This window comes from Dioscorea cayenensis, chromosome 8 (genome assembly GCF_009730915.1).
Source record: "Dioscorea cayenensis subsp. rotundata cultivar TDr96_F1 chromosome 8, TDr96_F1_v2_PseudoChromosome.rev07_lg8_w22 25.fasta, whole genome shotgun sequence".
In the NCBI taxonomy this organism is placed as follows: domain Eukaryota; kingdom Viridiplantae; phylum Streptophyta; class Magnoliopsida; order Dioscoreales; family Dioscoreaceae; genus Dioscorea; species Dioscorea cayenensis.
Genome location: NC_052478.1, coordinates 1,604,258 through 1,619,440, shown reverse-complemented (window position 1 = coordinate 1,619,440; position 15,183 = coordinate 1,604,258). Strand labels below are relative to the sequence as shown.

At 35.1% G+C, this 15,183-nt stretch overlaps 3 protein-coding genes across 3 annotated transcripts; 2 read left to right on the top strand and 1 right to left on the bottom strand.

Annotated features, from left to right (window-relative positions):
- The first annotated feature begins 94 nt into the window (after positions 1–94).
- On the top strand, positions 95–666 carry LOC120267881. Its single transcript, XM_039275554.1, has one exon. It carries the CDS (start codon positions 159–161, stop codon positions 453–455), a length of 297 nt encoding a protein of 98 aa, XP_039131488.1. The 5' UTR covers positions 95–158; the 3' UTR covers positions 456–666.
- A 2,729-nt stretch (positions 667–3,395) lies between these two features.
- LOC120266626 lies at positions 3,396–8,292 on the top strand. The gene is made up of 6 exons (XM_039274269.1): positions 3,396–3,849; positions 4,669–5,371; positions 5,453–5,699; positions 5,927–5,989; positions 7,145–7,249; positions 7,957–8,292. Exons 1-5 carry the CDS (start codon positions 3,678–3,680, stop codon positions 7,226–7,228), a joined length of 1,269 nt encoding a protein of 422 aa, XP_039130203.1. The 5' UTR covers positions 3,396–3,677; the 3' UTR covers positions 7,229–7,249; positions 7,957–8,292.
- A 330-nt stretch (positions 8,293–8,622) lies between these two features.
- On the bottom strand, positions 8,623–13,601 carry LOC120267152 (heat shock 70 kDa protein 16-like). The gene is made up of 9 exons (XM_039274855.1): positions 12,363–13,601; positions 11,744–11,956; positions 11,402–11,497; positions 11,211–11,315; positions 10,289–10,489; positions 10,064–10,210; positions 9,377–9,505; positions 9,163–9,293; positions 8,623–9,031 (listed from the first exon to the last, which is right to left on the bottom strand). Exons 1-9 carry the CDS (start codon positions 13,455–13,457, stop codon positions 8,929–8,931), a joined length of 2,220 nt encoding a protein of 739 aa, XP_039130789.1. The 5' UTR covers positions 13,458–13,601; the 3' UTR covers positions 8,623–8,928.
- Between the last annotated feature and the right edge of the window lie 1,582 nt (positions 13,602–15,183).

Sequence of the window (15,183 nt, the reverse complement as noted above, 5' to 3'; positions counted from 1 at the left end):
TCTCTTCCTCTCTCTCTCTCTCTCTCTCTCTCTCTCTATGTATATATATATACAAAGAACTATAAAGAACATAATATAAGTCTCATTGTAGAGAAACAATTAAAGACATACTTGAGAACAAGCTCTTTGGTTTCTTAGAAGAAGAAGAAGAAGAAGAGATGGGGAATTGCATGAAAAGCAAGGGAATCTCAAAGCAAGAAGATGAAGAATGGGAAATAGAATCAATGGAGGAGATGAAGGAGAAGAAGGGAAAGCTAATGGATGTGAAGGTGGTGAAGATGAGGATTACAAAGAAGCAGTTGGCTGAGTTGCTAAGTAAGGCTGACATGCCAGTGCAACAAGTTCTATCACTTATGAGCTCCGGTGATGTCGGTGTCAGTCCCCGGCGAAGAGGTCGGCAATGGAGGCCAGCCTTGCAGACCATACCAGAGATGGTGGATGAGTTGTGCTCTTAATATATATATGGTCTTGTATATACATATATAGCCTTTTAGGGTTTAGGTGAAGATGATGATGATGATGATGAACAGCTTGTGCTTTTACTCTGAAGCTAGCTGTTATTAATTTGTCCACGTATTTACTAGATTAGTATATGTACGTATACTTGTTCATATGCATGTATTTTAAACAAGTGTATGTACTTTTTTTCATGAGAAATATCAATGATGAATTAAGGAGATGGTGAAGACTACCTTGATGATTTTAACAATATTTTATCTTATTATTTTGTTTTTTTTTTTAACTAAATAAACCACAATTTGTTAATAACATACATACCGAGCTAAAAATAGACAGAACAGAAATAGATACTAAAAGAATGAATCTAAAAATAACAGATGAACAACACAGGAAACAGATACTAAAAGAACGAATCAATCTATTAATGGTGAATAGATCAAATATTGAAACATATAGGAATAAACAGATGAAAAAAAATTAAAAAAATTATGAATCAAAAATTTATTATTAAAAAAAAAGGTCAAGAAGTTTGTCCTCTTTGGAGGCATCAGTGATTACTCATTCGAATTCACCACCCAGAGATCGTGTGTCTGCCACTAGGATCACACTCTAGATCGACAACCCCATAAACTTTAAACTGTGTTTTGGGCTACTGATTTTTATTAGAGGTGGATACTAAAAGTGAGTAAATTAATCATTATATTATTGCATCCTGATTTTTGTATAAATATCTCTAACGACTCCAATTCTTTAACTCTAGGAAAGAAACTGCTCATGAGCAAAGAGTGATTGGTTTGGAAGGAGACCAGAAGCACTAGCAATTGTGTTTGGAGGGAGGTTGAGATATAATGGGAAGGATTTCCATTATCTTCTCCCACTTTGATCACTAGTGGACCATTTTCAGTAACTTTAAATTCCCACTATATATATATATATAGACATACTTCTTTTCATACAGTTGTTTGTTTTTCTATTTTTTTTTTTTTATAAAAATAAATAAATCACAAATTTATTAAAAATAAAGACAGAAAACAGCAACATCCAACACGGACAAATAAACAGAACATGAATAAAAAGCAAAGGAAAGTAAGAAAAGAAGGATGCAACACCACCGGTGTGGCAGTCCACTCCATTTTTTTTCAATAAAATTTGTATTTTATTTATTTTAATAAAAAAATAAATATACAGGAGCAGGAAAATAGAAATTATGCTATAAGGCTGTAAAAATAAATATTATTTGGGTATTTTATAAACTTATAAGGTATGAAAGCAAATTTTTTTATTAATTAAATGGTTATATATCAATGCCGACTTAAAAAGGCATTGGTACCCATGTGAATTGGCTGGCTTGCTCTCTTTTTAAGGTCAATGGTATTAGAAAATTTACAGAAACAATGAGGATGGCGTAGCATTACCTTAATTTAGTTAATGCTTTATTGGAAATGTGTGGATTTAGAATTGCAATGGAGTTCAACCATGGAGTGGTTTATTTATTTATTTATTTATTTATTAAGTTAGATATTTTTATTAAAACCAAACTAATTTATTAATATTTATTGAGTTTATAATATAAAACTATCAAAGGTTTCATTTTTCCATGCAAATAAGTCAATGCGAGAAAAAAATAAATAAAGATAAATATATAAGGAGAGTAGAAAACTTGGAGAATTTTTTTTTTATTTAAAAATTGTATTGATTATTATTATTATTTTTGAAATAAGTATTGATTATTTATATACATCCATATGTATATAAATAAATTATATATATTACGAAAACTAAATTAGTAAAAGAAAAAATATGACGCAAATGCATGTTTATGCATGTCTGACGTGGTTTACCATGTTTATTTAAAAAAAATTATTAATGTATATATTAATATTTGTAAAAAGATGAATATGGTGATTCCAACTGAAATGGTGATTTATTTGTAAGTAAAAAATGGTGTAATTATTCATATTATTCAATTGAAGATATTTACCAATGCTTATTCAACATATGTGAAGGAAATGATGCAAGGTTTTCCATGGTTGATGCATTTGGTTTTAAATCAGAAGAAAAATTTGAAAGTTTATTTTTTTTTAATAACCTAATTAGCATTTCATAGTTTAATTATAGGAATTTTTAAGTGTTTGTTTCACTAATGAAACATCATCATTTATATGAAAAATAATACGTTCTCACTTATAAAGTTCAATACTTTCAGATAATTTTTTTTTTAAAAAGGAAAAAATAATAATTATATTTTTTTTTTGATAAAAGTGGATAAACCACTGATTTATTGCAAAAGAAGGAGTACATGGAAACACAAAAGGGGAAAAGACAGCAAATAAAGAACTAAAAAGAGAAGAACTGCCAGAAATCCTCACCAGAGATGAGTAAAATAGAGACGGTATAGAACAACAGCGTGGAAATAGAAGCTAAAAGAAAGTAAGCTGGACAGGTGAAAGCTACCATCAGGAGACACATGCTTGCCCAGCTACAGGAAGAAGGGAACTACTCTGGATCACCAGTGTTCGCCGAATCGCCAATAAAATCTGAAGGTCTAGTGTTCAAGAAGTTGAGGGAGCGCTTGATCCTCTGCGAGGCCTCGGAGATTTCCTGTTGATGTGACTCAGAATCTGTTGAAAGCCAGGAAAGTAGCATATTAGCGGATTTGTATAAAATTGTAAAAATAGAACAACAAGTAAAGTTAATAATTATCCTTTTCCCTTAATTAAATAATCCTTGATTTTTATAAACTAAATGAAAAAAGTATAGTGGATTTTCATTGCGGGTACCAACCCGAATCCGATATGATAAGCATCCAAACCCGAACAAATAACGGGTTTCGGATTTTCTCCAAACGAGTTCAAAATCCGCAAAATTGATCCAGAGCCCGCCAAAATTTTTTTTATCACTGATCTTAATTTTGGCGCTAAATCACGAAAATTTCTCGTTGCCCTGAAAATTTTCCCCAAATCCCGAATTTCAAAGCTCCGCCGAATTCTTGAAATCCCTACCAAATCTCTCAACTTTGGGGGAATTGAAGGAAAGATGGCGGATTTCTCAGCTCCCTCCTTCTCTCTCGGCCTTGATCTTGATCCCGACATCGCCGATCTCCCAACTGAAGACGAAGAAGAACGAGCAGCGGAGAATGCGGATGCGAGCAAGCCTTCTCATGGTGAAATCGATGAAGGGCATGATCCCTGAGCTCAAAACCCTAGTTCCTGATTCCGATGATGACCAGTTGCCTCCTCCTCGAGCGCTCAAGCGCTTGCGGCGAGGGCCTTGTCAACCTCCTTCGCAAGCTGCTCAGGTTGAAGGGGGTCAGAGAGATGAGTTTTTTCCCAGTCTCGATGATGAAATCGAGGAGTTTCTCGTCTCAAGAGGAGCGTCAGCTACGTCAGGGTGAGTGCAAGCCAAATTTTTTTTTTTTCGCCTAGTTTATCTTGCAAGGTGCTTTTCACTGCATAGAGTGCATGAATGGATGAACTTTAGGTTTTATTTGTTGTTTTTAATTATTTCAATTGTTGATTTGCCTTGTCTATTTAATCTTTATTGATTTTTAGTAAGCGTTTGAATGGTTATTTTTGGCTTAATGTTTTGGGATATCAATGAATGTCCAGTGGAAACTATTTTGATGATTAATTCCCTGACCGATTGTCTTGTAAGAGATATTAGTGACGATAACATTGGGATGTTATTGAAAATTGAAAAGCTATCATCGCTTCAAATGTCAAATCAGTGTTTGAGGTTTTTCTTGTGCATTAATTTGGAAGAATATTGAAAGACCAAATAAATTCAATTAGAAGAAACTATTTGTATTGTGAATAATCTGGTACCAAAAGTTTTATAAAACTAATGTTGAAATAAGTATTTCCTACACTGAATTTGATTTCTCACGTTCTGCACTTGATGAAAATTCTGATTTATCAAAATTTATCAGCGTTAATTATCTGATTTTTGTTGGTTTTTATACTTGCTGATGATTGATCCTACCAATGCTTTAATCTGATATTTGAGATTCCGGCGGCATTTTATTTTGGCAACATCAACCGTCAATATACCTGAATTATATGGTGTTTGTCAGCTGTTGAACATCATTGCTTTTGAAGCAACTCATCGTGTCAATTGTGGGCAGGGGTATGGTTCATTAGCATAATTTTAGCCATAAGATATTGTCCATATACCCAGAGTTTTTAGGAGTGTCATTCTTTCTTTTTGCAGGCGATGCATTTCACACTTCTAAGCTTTCTCTGCATAGAGTCCTGTCTAGCCGTTCAACAAACAAGTTAAAGACTCCAATAGTCTCATCTGCTTCTAATGCTTCAACCTTGACAAACTTGGAGGCAAGCAAAAGAAAGAAATTTTCAGCAAATCTAACTATTAGCCCTGTTAGAAAAATCCAGCTAGTGGACTCTGATTCAGATGATCCTTCTAGTGAATACGAAGAATTTGACACCTTTAAACAAGCTAAAGGACATTGTTCCACCCAATCCAATGCCGGAAAGGAAAAGAAAAAGGCATTGTTTTCTGCAAAGAACACACAAAAAGAAGGCTTCTGGAAGGATTTCAGATTAAAGCAGAATGTTGAGATTGCAACTCCTGCTCTAGATGAGTTTTGTGAAGAATATTTTCGTTCACAGAAGGAGCCATGTTCTGGCCGACAAAAGGATGGCAGTGCAGGTGCAAGCAATTCTAGAAAAACTCACCACGACTATTTTGAAGGCCATTGTCAGAAAAGCATCAGCAGAACATCAGAACAGAATTGGGACCAGTCTCACGCACAACCTCCTGCTTATCACTATTTCTTCCATGCTGATGTGAGGATTCAGAAATTAGTCAGGGAACGTTTACCTCACTTTGTTCCTCTTTGTGCTGGAGATGACAGAGGAAATCAACAGTTTGGAGCAGAAAATCTTGATTACATGTAAATATCTACCTTCCTTTTGATATTTGATTTTTCCCTTGTGAATTTGCATATTCTTAAAGTATCATTATCCTTTTCTAGGGGCCAGTTTGGCCAAAAGAGTGGCCTTTCTCAGACCTGTGTCAACCATGAGGGGCCTTCTGAAGCTGGCTCAAAAGCAAAGAGAAGAAAACCAAATAATTCTCGTGTAGAAGAGGCATCTCCTGCTGCTGGTGACTGGGTAAACCCCAGAAATAATGCCGCCCTGCCAAGAGATGCTGGTAAGAGGCGAGTTCGAGCAGAAGGCCAACAATGTGGCCATTGGTTTACTGGTCAGGATGGAAAAAAGGTAATGTTTGAGGTTTACATCTTTAATTTTTTCGAGAGTTTACTTTTCTTCATCTGAAAAGGACTTGTCACTGTACCTTAGAACTGTTGCTCATGCCAACATGATGCGTCCAAATAGTTTTGTTGTTTGATAATTTAGTTAAATGCATGATTCGGCTTATTATATTCATTTCCCGTCCTTTCAGAGCTCATTGTAGTCTATGTTTGTGTTCTTTTGTTTTGTTTCAGGTTTATGTCACTAAAAACGGACAAGAACTAACCGGCCAAATTGCTTATAGGCATTACAGGAGGGTGAGTGCTTTTACTTTCAATGTTTCTATATATTTTTACATATGTGGGTCTTCCTAGTTATCTGCTCTTTGGTTTTGTAGATTTGTTAGTGCACTTCTTGCAAGTCCTTCACTTCTAATGCTACTTTTTTTATGTCTTTGATATTACCCTCTGAATCTTAGCATTTCACTTCAGCTGGTATTATGAAAACCAGAGCTGTTTTTTGGGGCCTGCAGGCCGGCATAGGAGGCCTGGGGGGCTGGCCCGCCAGGCGCCGTCTCACAGGATGCGTGGTTGGCCGAGGCGCACTACGTGCTGCCTGGCTGTTACATGCCAACTGCCAGCTATATGGCCTCTGTTTGTTCTTTTTATTTTGTTATTTTATATATATACACGTTTTAACTTTGTAATATGAGTTTTAAAATTTTTCATATATGATACTAAAAAATACAGAATAATTTTAATCTTGTTTTTTTTTTCATTTTTTTAAAAAGCATAGGAAGAAAAATGGACCGGGCCAGCACAGGATGACCTATATCCAGGTCGTGCACTAGTGAGCTGGCCCACAATCCAGCACCAATGGCTTTCCTTTCGCTGTAAAATGGATGTTTTTCCTCATAAATCAGAACTAGGCCCCCCAGTAGACAACCGATCTTAGTATTGATTTTTTTCCCCATTTTTTGTTTTGGTCCAATTGCCAGATATAATTAGAATTATATTAACTAGAATGAAGTAGTTTGTAGTTAACAAATTCCTATTAGAACAACAATGCTATACATCACGAATAGATTTCATGAAATTTGTCATAAATGCTAATCCCAGATATGGGGTTGCTAATCCCGGAGCTGGGAATGCTAACCCCAAAACCGGGGTTAGCATTCGTGTCAAATTTCATGAAATCTATTTGTGATATATAGCATTACTGTTTGAACTTACAGTGTTTGGAGATTTTTTTGCATCCAGATTATTGAATGTATTGAAGTTGAAATCCATTAATTTATGTGGCTTTGTTTTTTTTGGAGCCGTTCCAATCACTATATTTTTGTAGCATTGCTTCAGTATACGACTTTCTGAAGTAGATATCAGTGAATTATAATTTAATGCTCTGAATTCCAATATATTCTCAGTTTTTTAATGGTTCACACTCATTGCTGATGTTAATCATGCTTTTGACAGGAAAGTGGTGCTGCTTCTAAACGGGCCAAAGGGAAAACATCAGTGAAGAAGAAAGCCACTGCCAAGAAGACAAGGAAAAGATGAACGACAGGTGTTGATTACGAAGTATGCTTCACTCAACCTTCTCTCTTGTGGATCTTAAATCCCATCGTTTACTTTCTTTTTATCTTTTTTTTTAATTTAAATTTTGTAATTCTTTTCATGTTTTAGTACAACTAACTCAATAATGAGTCACCCTTTCCTGTTATCTATTTTCTAATATCATTTATTTTCACCCATATGCATGCCATTTAGATATGAACCTTCCAGCTTTTTTTCAATTCAGAACTTGGACTGGCATTATTGTCTCATACAAATTAACAATTGCCATTTCTTTCTAGCCATCTTTATATATATATATATATATATTTATTTTTTTTGCCTTGTATATCTAGCAAAAATAGGTAATTGCCAATGAAACCTGTGCAAAAATATGTTGTTTCTTATAGAGGTGTAACTGGCTTTTCACAGTTTGTTTTTCATAAGGGGGTGGCTTAGCAATTTTTTATCTTTTAACTTTTATTTCTCTTCTGCTTCCAAATCTAGCCTTTGCTATATCCAACTGTGGTCAATAACTTGTCATGCTTTCTTGAAAACGTTGTTCTTTTAGAACTTCAAGTAAGAAACACATATTTGAGATAAATATCTCAAATAATCCAGCTGTTTAGTTGGAAAAGAAAAGCAGCCTTACAACCCAAACCAAATCTAGCCAAAGGATGGTTATTTTTTACTTTTAATTTTGTGAAGAATAAGATAGTTTTATGATTTTTCAGATGCCTTTAACCTGCCGGCAAGATCAGAAGACAAATTTATTGCAAATCAGAAATTAACTTGGCAATTGGCATTGAAAAGTTACAGGGAAACCTTTCTTATTGGGGGATAGGTACAGGGAACCGGAGAAGACGAGCAGGAATGCTATAGTTTTTCAAAGCCAATTGTTGGATTAAAAGTATAAGCTCAGGGCAAGCAAGAGACACGTGGCGATACTTCAAAACATATAGAAATGGCTCCATTTCAAATAATGCCTTTTATAATTACTGATTGTATTTTATTTATATATGTATATATAATTAGGTTTTTATATCAATTTTTCAAGCACTTTAGTGCACTCGTCGAAAACTGAATAATCATAATAACTGATTTTGTTTCCAAAAATGGGATGGATTAGATCTAATTACTGAAATTTTTTAGATTGATTTTATTTTATTACTTATTTATTTAATATGATATGATATTATATTAAAATTATATAAAATTCTGTTAACACTGTTTTTCTCAAGAAAAATTGTTTTCGGTTATTCAGCTCCTATTTTTATCCTCTGTGGTATAAATTTTTTTGTAAACAAACAACATAGAAGAAAATTTCATGGTTTATCAAATGTCATTTCAACAGCTTTATGAAGAAAGAAGTAAATGAATAAAACAAAAAAATACATTGATTTAAGAACTCACAATAACTCATACAAACTTCCTTTATAAATCAGCAGAAGTGATTACATCCTGAAGTATAGAAAATGGGGCCAAAGTTAAAAGAGGATTACAATCTTGATTGTATGAACATCACATCACACAGGCAAATATTTTGGTCAATTAGAGAAACCAAGGCACATGAAAACCCCACAAGATGGATGCCAAGTTTTAACATCCTAATGGGATACATACATGACTGATGTAATCTTCAAGCGATAACTAACTAAATCCGTGATGAAGAATAAAGAGATTCTTTCCACCATTTTTGGTCAAAATCAATCTGTTTGCATGTCATCCGAAGAGTTAGATCTGTCCTTTGCTTTGCTATTCTCTGCTCCAGGTGGAGAACCATTGTGCTTCAATATATGTCCACATGATCTGAAAGGATATGAATGTTCAAAAATTAATACATCTGAAAATGGAAATACAAATAGGGTAAGGTTTAAGAATGTCAGAAAAGATTTATCATCTGTTTCATAAAAAGATCAGTGACTGATAAGAGACATTACTTGTCCAAGGACTCCCTAATTTTCTTAATTTCATGTGACCATAACACTGGGTCGACGTTCTTTGGCAAAGACTCCTGTTGTTGAGTTTTTTCTCGCAGCCATTGTTCAGCTTTTCTGCATTCACTAATTACCTACCAAGGAAAATTAAAAGGATGTTAAATGGGTAGAGCAATTCCTTTTCATGATTGTCAAAATCTTAATAAGAGAGGCTTACAGCATCTCGTTCATATGTTGGACATGATTCTGCAGCTTTCCTGTGATCAGCTATGCATCTCAAGAGCTCCCTTGATGCTTGAGCTCTAGCTTCTTCATTTTGATATCGGCTTTCCACAGGATCCACTAGCTATTAGTGCGCAAGGAGAAAAACACATGATTTAGTAAATTGAAGATAATAATAAATAATTAAATTGCTTGAAGCATAGGCTAAGCTTTTGTCATTTTAAGTAAATATAGCTGAAATCTATATAAAAAAAGCAAGCTACACAATTTGCATTGATTGGTTATCACCAGAGAAAACAAGAATTTGGGTTTAGCAGGCAATAAAATTCTACCCATTAGGAAAGATAATGCAGTGACCATGAGCCACTTAATTACCAATTACTTCAATTATGTAACTTGTTGATTTTTGTGGTGTCAATGAAGGCAATTACATATAAGATAATACAATCTTATATAATACTGAACACAGCGAGGATGCCCTTGGCAAACCAGAGAGGAAAAAAAAATTCCAAACAGATCAGCCTTATACTCAAAGCCGCAAAGCAATACTAAAAATAAAATTGGAGCCAGATGCTAGCCAGTGTTTCTCAAGATTGAGTAGCCAAGTCATGGCCAAAACCAAGCCTGCCAGAAATCTTCGTAGTGAAATAATCAGGACAATAATATGTAGATTATGACTCACCTTTTTCAATTCTTGTAGTTTATTGACATATACACTCTCAGTCTCATCATCCCCATCATCATAAAGCCATTCTTCTGTTTGTTGTAGACTCCTTGAGATCTCTTCCCTTTCTGATTCAGTTGCATAACTCCGATAACTCTCAAAAAGCTATTAGCATAGATAGGCAATCAATCCTTTGACCACTAAAAAGTGTACAGGAGTAACAAACCAACTGCTTTTAATTACCTTATTGCGAACTTCATAAACATAGGATTCCAGCGCATTCTTTGCGTCTTTGGTTCTCTCAATAAGTTTGTCCTGATAAGAAAGCTGTTTCTCAAGCTCTTGAGCTTCAGATAACTCCTCCTGGGACATTCCACCATTTACCGTCTCAGTAATAGGTAATTCAAGCCTTCTTGACGGGCTTCCTTTCCTTGTTCTATCAATCTGCATCCCATAGTGAAGAGAGAGTTTTCACTAAGATATTTTGACAAGACATAAGGCAGCATATATATATATATATATTTGTCTTTGTTTTAATCTAAAAAAAGTAATAATATCATCAATAATTGCTAAACAGCTTGGCAATTTAATTGCGGCTAACACCCTTCCAATCTAGAACTAAACCAGGATTAGCCATTGGTCTTTGAACAAGCTGCCGGAGATAATAAACTTCTAAACAGATGCCCGCGCAGATAACATTTAAAACTAATAACAACTAATGCGTACTAAGATGTTCCACATGGAACAGAATAAGCTGCATTTATTTTGTGATGGTAAAGTCCATAAGAAAAACAAATATACACACATGACGTCAAGCAGAATTGCTTTCCAAAGACAACCATATTAACAATAAAAGTATAGACAAAAAAAATACATAAACTTTATTACATATGAACTGGTGTTATGTTTTATGTGAGAGAGTTCTATTAAGTAAACCTGTGATTAGTTTAAACCAAATCCTTGTAGGAAAGAGCCCTACTACTCTAACATGCAGGACATGACAGCCCTGTAGAACTTTAAATCAAGCCCCACATGTTTATGGATACAATCAAAGTTGGAGATCAAGAAAATAATAAGAAGTACCTCTAACTAGAAATTGTGCAGGCAACATAATTTTTGATACAACAATTACGCAGCTGAAGAGTTGCACTAAAGCAGAACTTACATCAGATTCAGACTTCTCGGAGGATCCATTTTCATCAGCATTTTCAGGTTCTGCATCATCTGATTTTGATCTTGAAATTGGATTGATAGTCTCATCCTCAATCAACTTAAGATTTGGAGAATGAGAACTGGATGTTATAATGATGCAAAGGATGGGTAAAAAGCTTATATCATAATCACAGGTGCACTTACTGAAGCTGAATCAATTGTAATAATTCCATGAAGGTTAATTCGAAACCTGACTTTGACTTTTGACTTGTCACCATGAGATGCCTGAAAAGGGCCAATCTGCGTTGACAACATGGCCTACTCAGAACCATGTCCATCTTATAGTACTAAAATAACTCAGGATAATTGAGCAGCACAAAATCAATGCATGGCCATTATAATAGGCAAGAAATTCAAGATAGCATTTAAAGTTTTCTTGAATTGATTGACTCACAAAATTCCAAACCCATATAAAGCAGCCTATGACAGATGTCATGCCAAAGCAATTTATAATGCACATTAAGCAGTGATTATACAAAGATGTACCATGAATGAGCTAATTTTCGGAGGTGCGGATGGTGGCAGTTCATTCTCATCAGCATAAAATGCTTCCAGATGGAAGGCACTACTCCGGAGAAAAGTAAGCACTTTAACACTTGGAAAAGGATGGCCTTTGCGAAACAAGACATGACTAGAAAGTGTGGAAATTGGACCTTGATCTGAAGCAAAACCTATGGAATAAGGAAAACAGTCTTGCACCTGCAAAGACCAATACAAGGTAGTTGTCCTTGAAATCACAACATAACAACTATAACTAACAAAGAAAGTCAGATAAGTAGAAAAACAATGATAACAAGTACAAAGAACATTTTTGCATTGCATTTTCTCTCATTCCCTTATCCACTTCAGTTCCATCTTACATACAAACAAACTGAAATAAAAATTTTCTGTTGTGTTTTCTCTCATTTTCTATGTTCCCTCTCAACCCAAACACTCGAAGCAAAGAACAATAACAAAATTTTCTATCTGTTAATCAATCCTCAATCCCTTTCTTCTCTTTTCCTCAATTTGCCTTCAATCCAAACAAATCAAACATACAAATTCTATTGTTGTTATCAATCAAACCAAATTAAAACGCCATCCAAAAAATGGAAAACCACCATACCTCATAATTCCGAACTCTGAACACAGGACTAAGCATGGCGCACTGAAGCGCGCAGCCACGCGCGACGCACTCGCTGGCATTGAGCATCCGGCTTGGCTCCTTCCCGAAGAACCCAGACAGAATCCTCCCGATCGCTGGAATCCTCGACCCGGACCCAACAAGCTCGACAGAATGCACACTATCGACCCCCAATTCCGCATCCTCCAACGCCTTCTTGCACGGCACCAGCACTCTCTCCAGCAAACCCGCAGCCAGCTTCTCGAATTCCTCTCTCTTTATGAACCCTCTCACATCCTTCTCGTCCATCAAGCACTCGATACTGAGAGGCGCCTCCGCGTTCGCGCTCAAGACTTTCTTCAGCTTCTCGCACGCTGTTCTGAGCCGAATGCACGCCTTGGCGTTCGAATAAACATCAATCTTATACTGGTCTTTAAACTGTTCGGCAAAATGCCTAAACAGAACCTCATCAAAGTCGCGGCCACCAAGGTTGGGGTCGGAGGCGTGGGAGAGAACACGCATGGCGCCAGGCTCAAAGGCGACCACGGAGGCCTGAGTGTCGCAATGGCCAATATCGAGGATGACGACGTGCGTGGGGCTGGAAGGAAAATCCGACTTGTAGATACCATAGCCAAGAGCCGTCGCCGTCGTATCGTGCATCAATCGGAGGGGTTTCAACCCGGCAATGCGCGCCGCGTCGAGATAAGAGCGACGAGAGAGGTCGGAAGCGTAGGAGGGAATCGAGATGACGCAATCGGAAACAGGACCGTCCAGGGATCGTTCAGCGATGAGCTTGAGGTGGGAGAGGAGCATGGCGAGGAGGTGAACAGGGGCGATGCTGAGGTCCCGATCCAAAAAGGGAAGCCTGGAACGGTGCTGAGGTTGGGAGAGCAAGAGATGCTTGATCTGGGAGAAGGTGGAGCGGGGATGGAGGAGAGGAGAAGAGGAGGATCCGATGAGGCGTTGCTTGTCGGAGAAGGAAATGGTGGAAGGGGTCTCACGCTTGGACTCATCATTGAGGATGACATCGATGCCGCGCTGCCGCACGGCGGCGATGACGCAGCGGTCGTTGCCGATGTCGAAGCCGACGACGCTCATCGTGGGACGGCTGTGGCGGTGGATGATCGTCGTCGTCGGAGGAGGAGGAGAAGGTGAAGAGGAGGTGAGGGAATGGAGGAGGAGACGCGTGGGGTTCGGGGAAGCGCAAAATGGAAGTTTTATAGACAAGTGCTTTCGTTTGGGCTGGTGCGCTTCGGACGAACGATTCAGACCGGTTGGGCATTTTCGTCCAAAGACTTGACTACAAATTTTTATTTTCAATTAAATTAATTAATTAATTATATTATTTATTTGTAAAGATATTTTAAAATAATAATAATAATAAATATTGCAAATTTTGTAAATATATATATATACTCCCTTCGTTTCTTTTTACAAAATTTACAATATTTATTATGCAATATTTATTATTATTATTTGCAATATATATACATATCATGAACCCATATTCTTTTTCACCTGTTATTTATTTTTTATTTTTTTCAAAATTATTCTAACACTCTATTCAATTCTCTTTTTGGAATTAAATATGAGAGAGGAATATGAAGATATAAATTAGGGGTAATTTTGGAAAGATAACAAATTTTTATAAAAAATTGTGAAATAATTAAATTTATTGGTACGTGAGATTCGATTAACCACGACAAATAAAAAGAAACGGAGAGAGTATATTACAAGTATTGTTTATGTTTTAGTATAAAATTCTTATTAAACTATGGTTAGATTTGTGATAAATTATTATTATTTTTTTTAAAAATTTGTGAAATTATTTTCATTTTTATTTTTTTTAACATATGCGGATAAATGAGGGATTTGAAACCTTTGTCTTTGAATTGAGAAAAGAATGAATATTTCCTATTAAAAGAGTGATGATGATAAGAATATTCATATATATCATCAAGTATATTCTTTTCAGTATTGAAAAATTTGTTGTATATATCTCATTCAAATTATATTTAATTCTATAAATTATCAATATTATTTATTTTATTTTTTTCTGAAATCAACATTGAACTTTTTTTTTAAGGAAAAAGATGTAATTGTCTTTTCCCTTTGCTTTTTCTTTAAAGAGGACTTTTTTTAAATTGGATTTTAACATGTGCGTACACATTAATTTTAAAAAATGAATAAACTATTAATTTATTGACAAATATAATTAGTTGTCAAAATTAGTTTTTTTACCAAATAAATAAATTGTATTTATGGGAAAAATAGGTCAAAGAAAATCATATTAAAGGATAAAAAGACCATAGACAAATGTAAATAGAAAAATACATCACATGGGGTGCTAATTTGAGAATGCGGATCATCACATTCACTTCAATAATAAATCAATTAATATTAATTTAAAAGACTTTAGTCAATAACTACTAAATACCCCAGTGAAAATTATTTTAAATGATGAGTAAATGGTGCAAGATACTTATATTAAATTATTATATATATAATACTGTACTAATATATCATATTAGACACAACTGATGCACCATCGTATTTATTTATTTTTTTAATATTTCTTTGTGGAGTGGTGCTTGTCACCATAAATTAAAAAAATTATATTATGTAAGTAACATAAATTGTTTTAAGACTAATTTAATAAAGCACAATGGATGTTAATTTTATATGCTGGATTGCTTTCTTTTATTAAAACTATGGGCAAAAAAAATAAAAAACTTGAGCTGTTTTAATCCACTTTGAAAATATTTAAATGCTGGATAAAATAAAATATGTCTTCTTGGTGAGCTAAGTCAATTAGGTGGTCCTA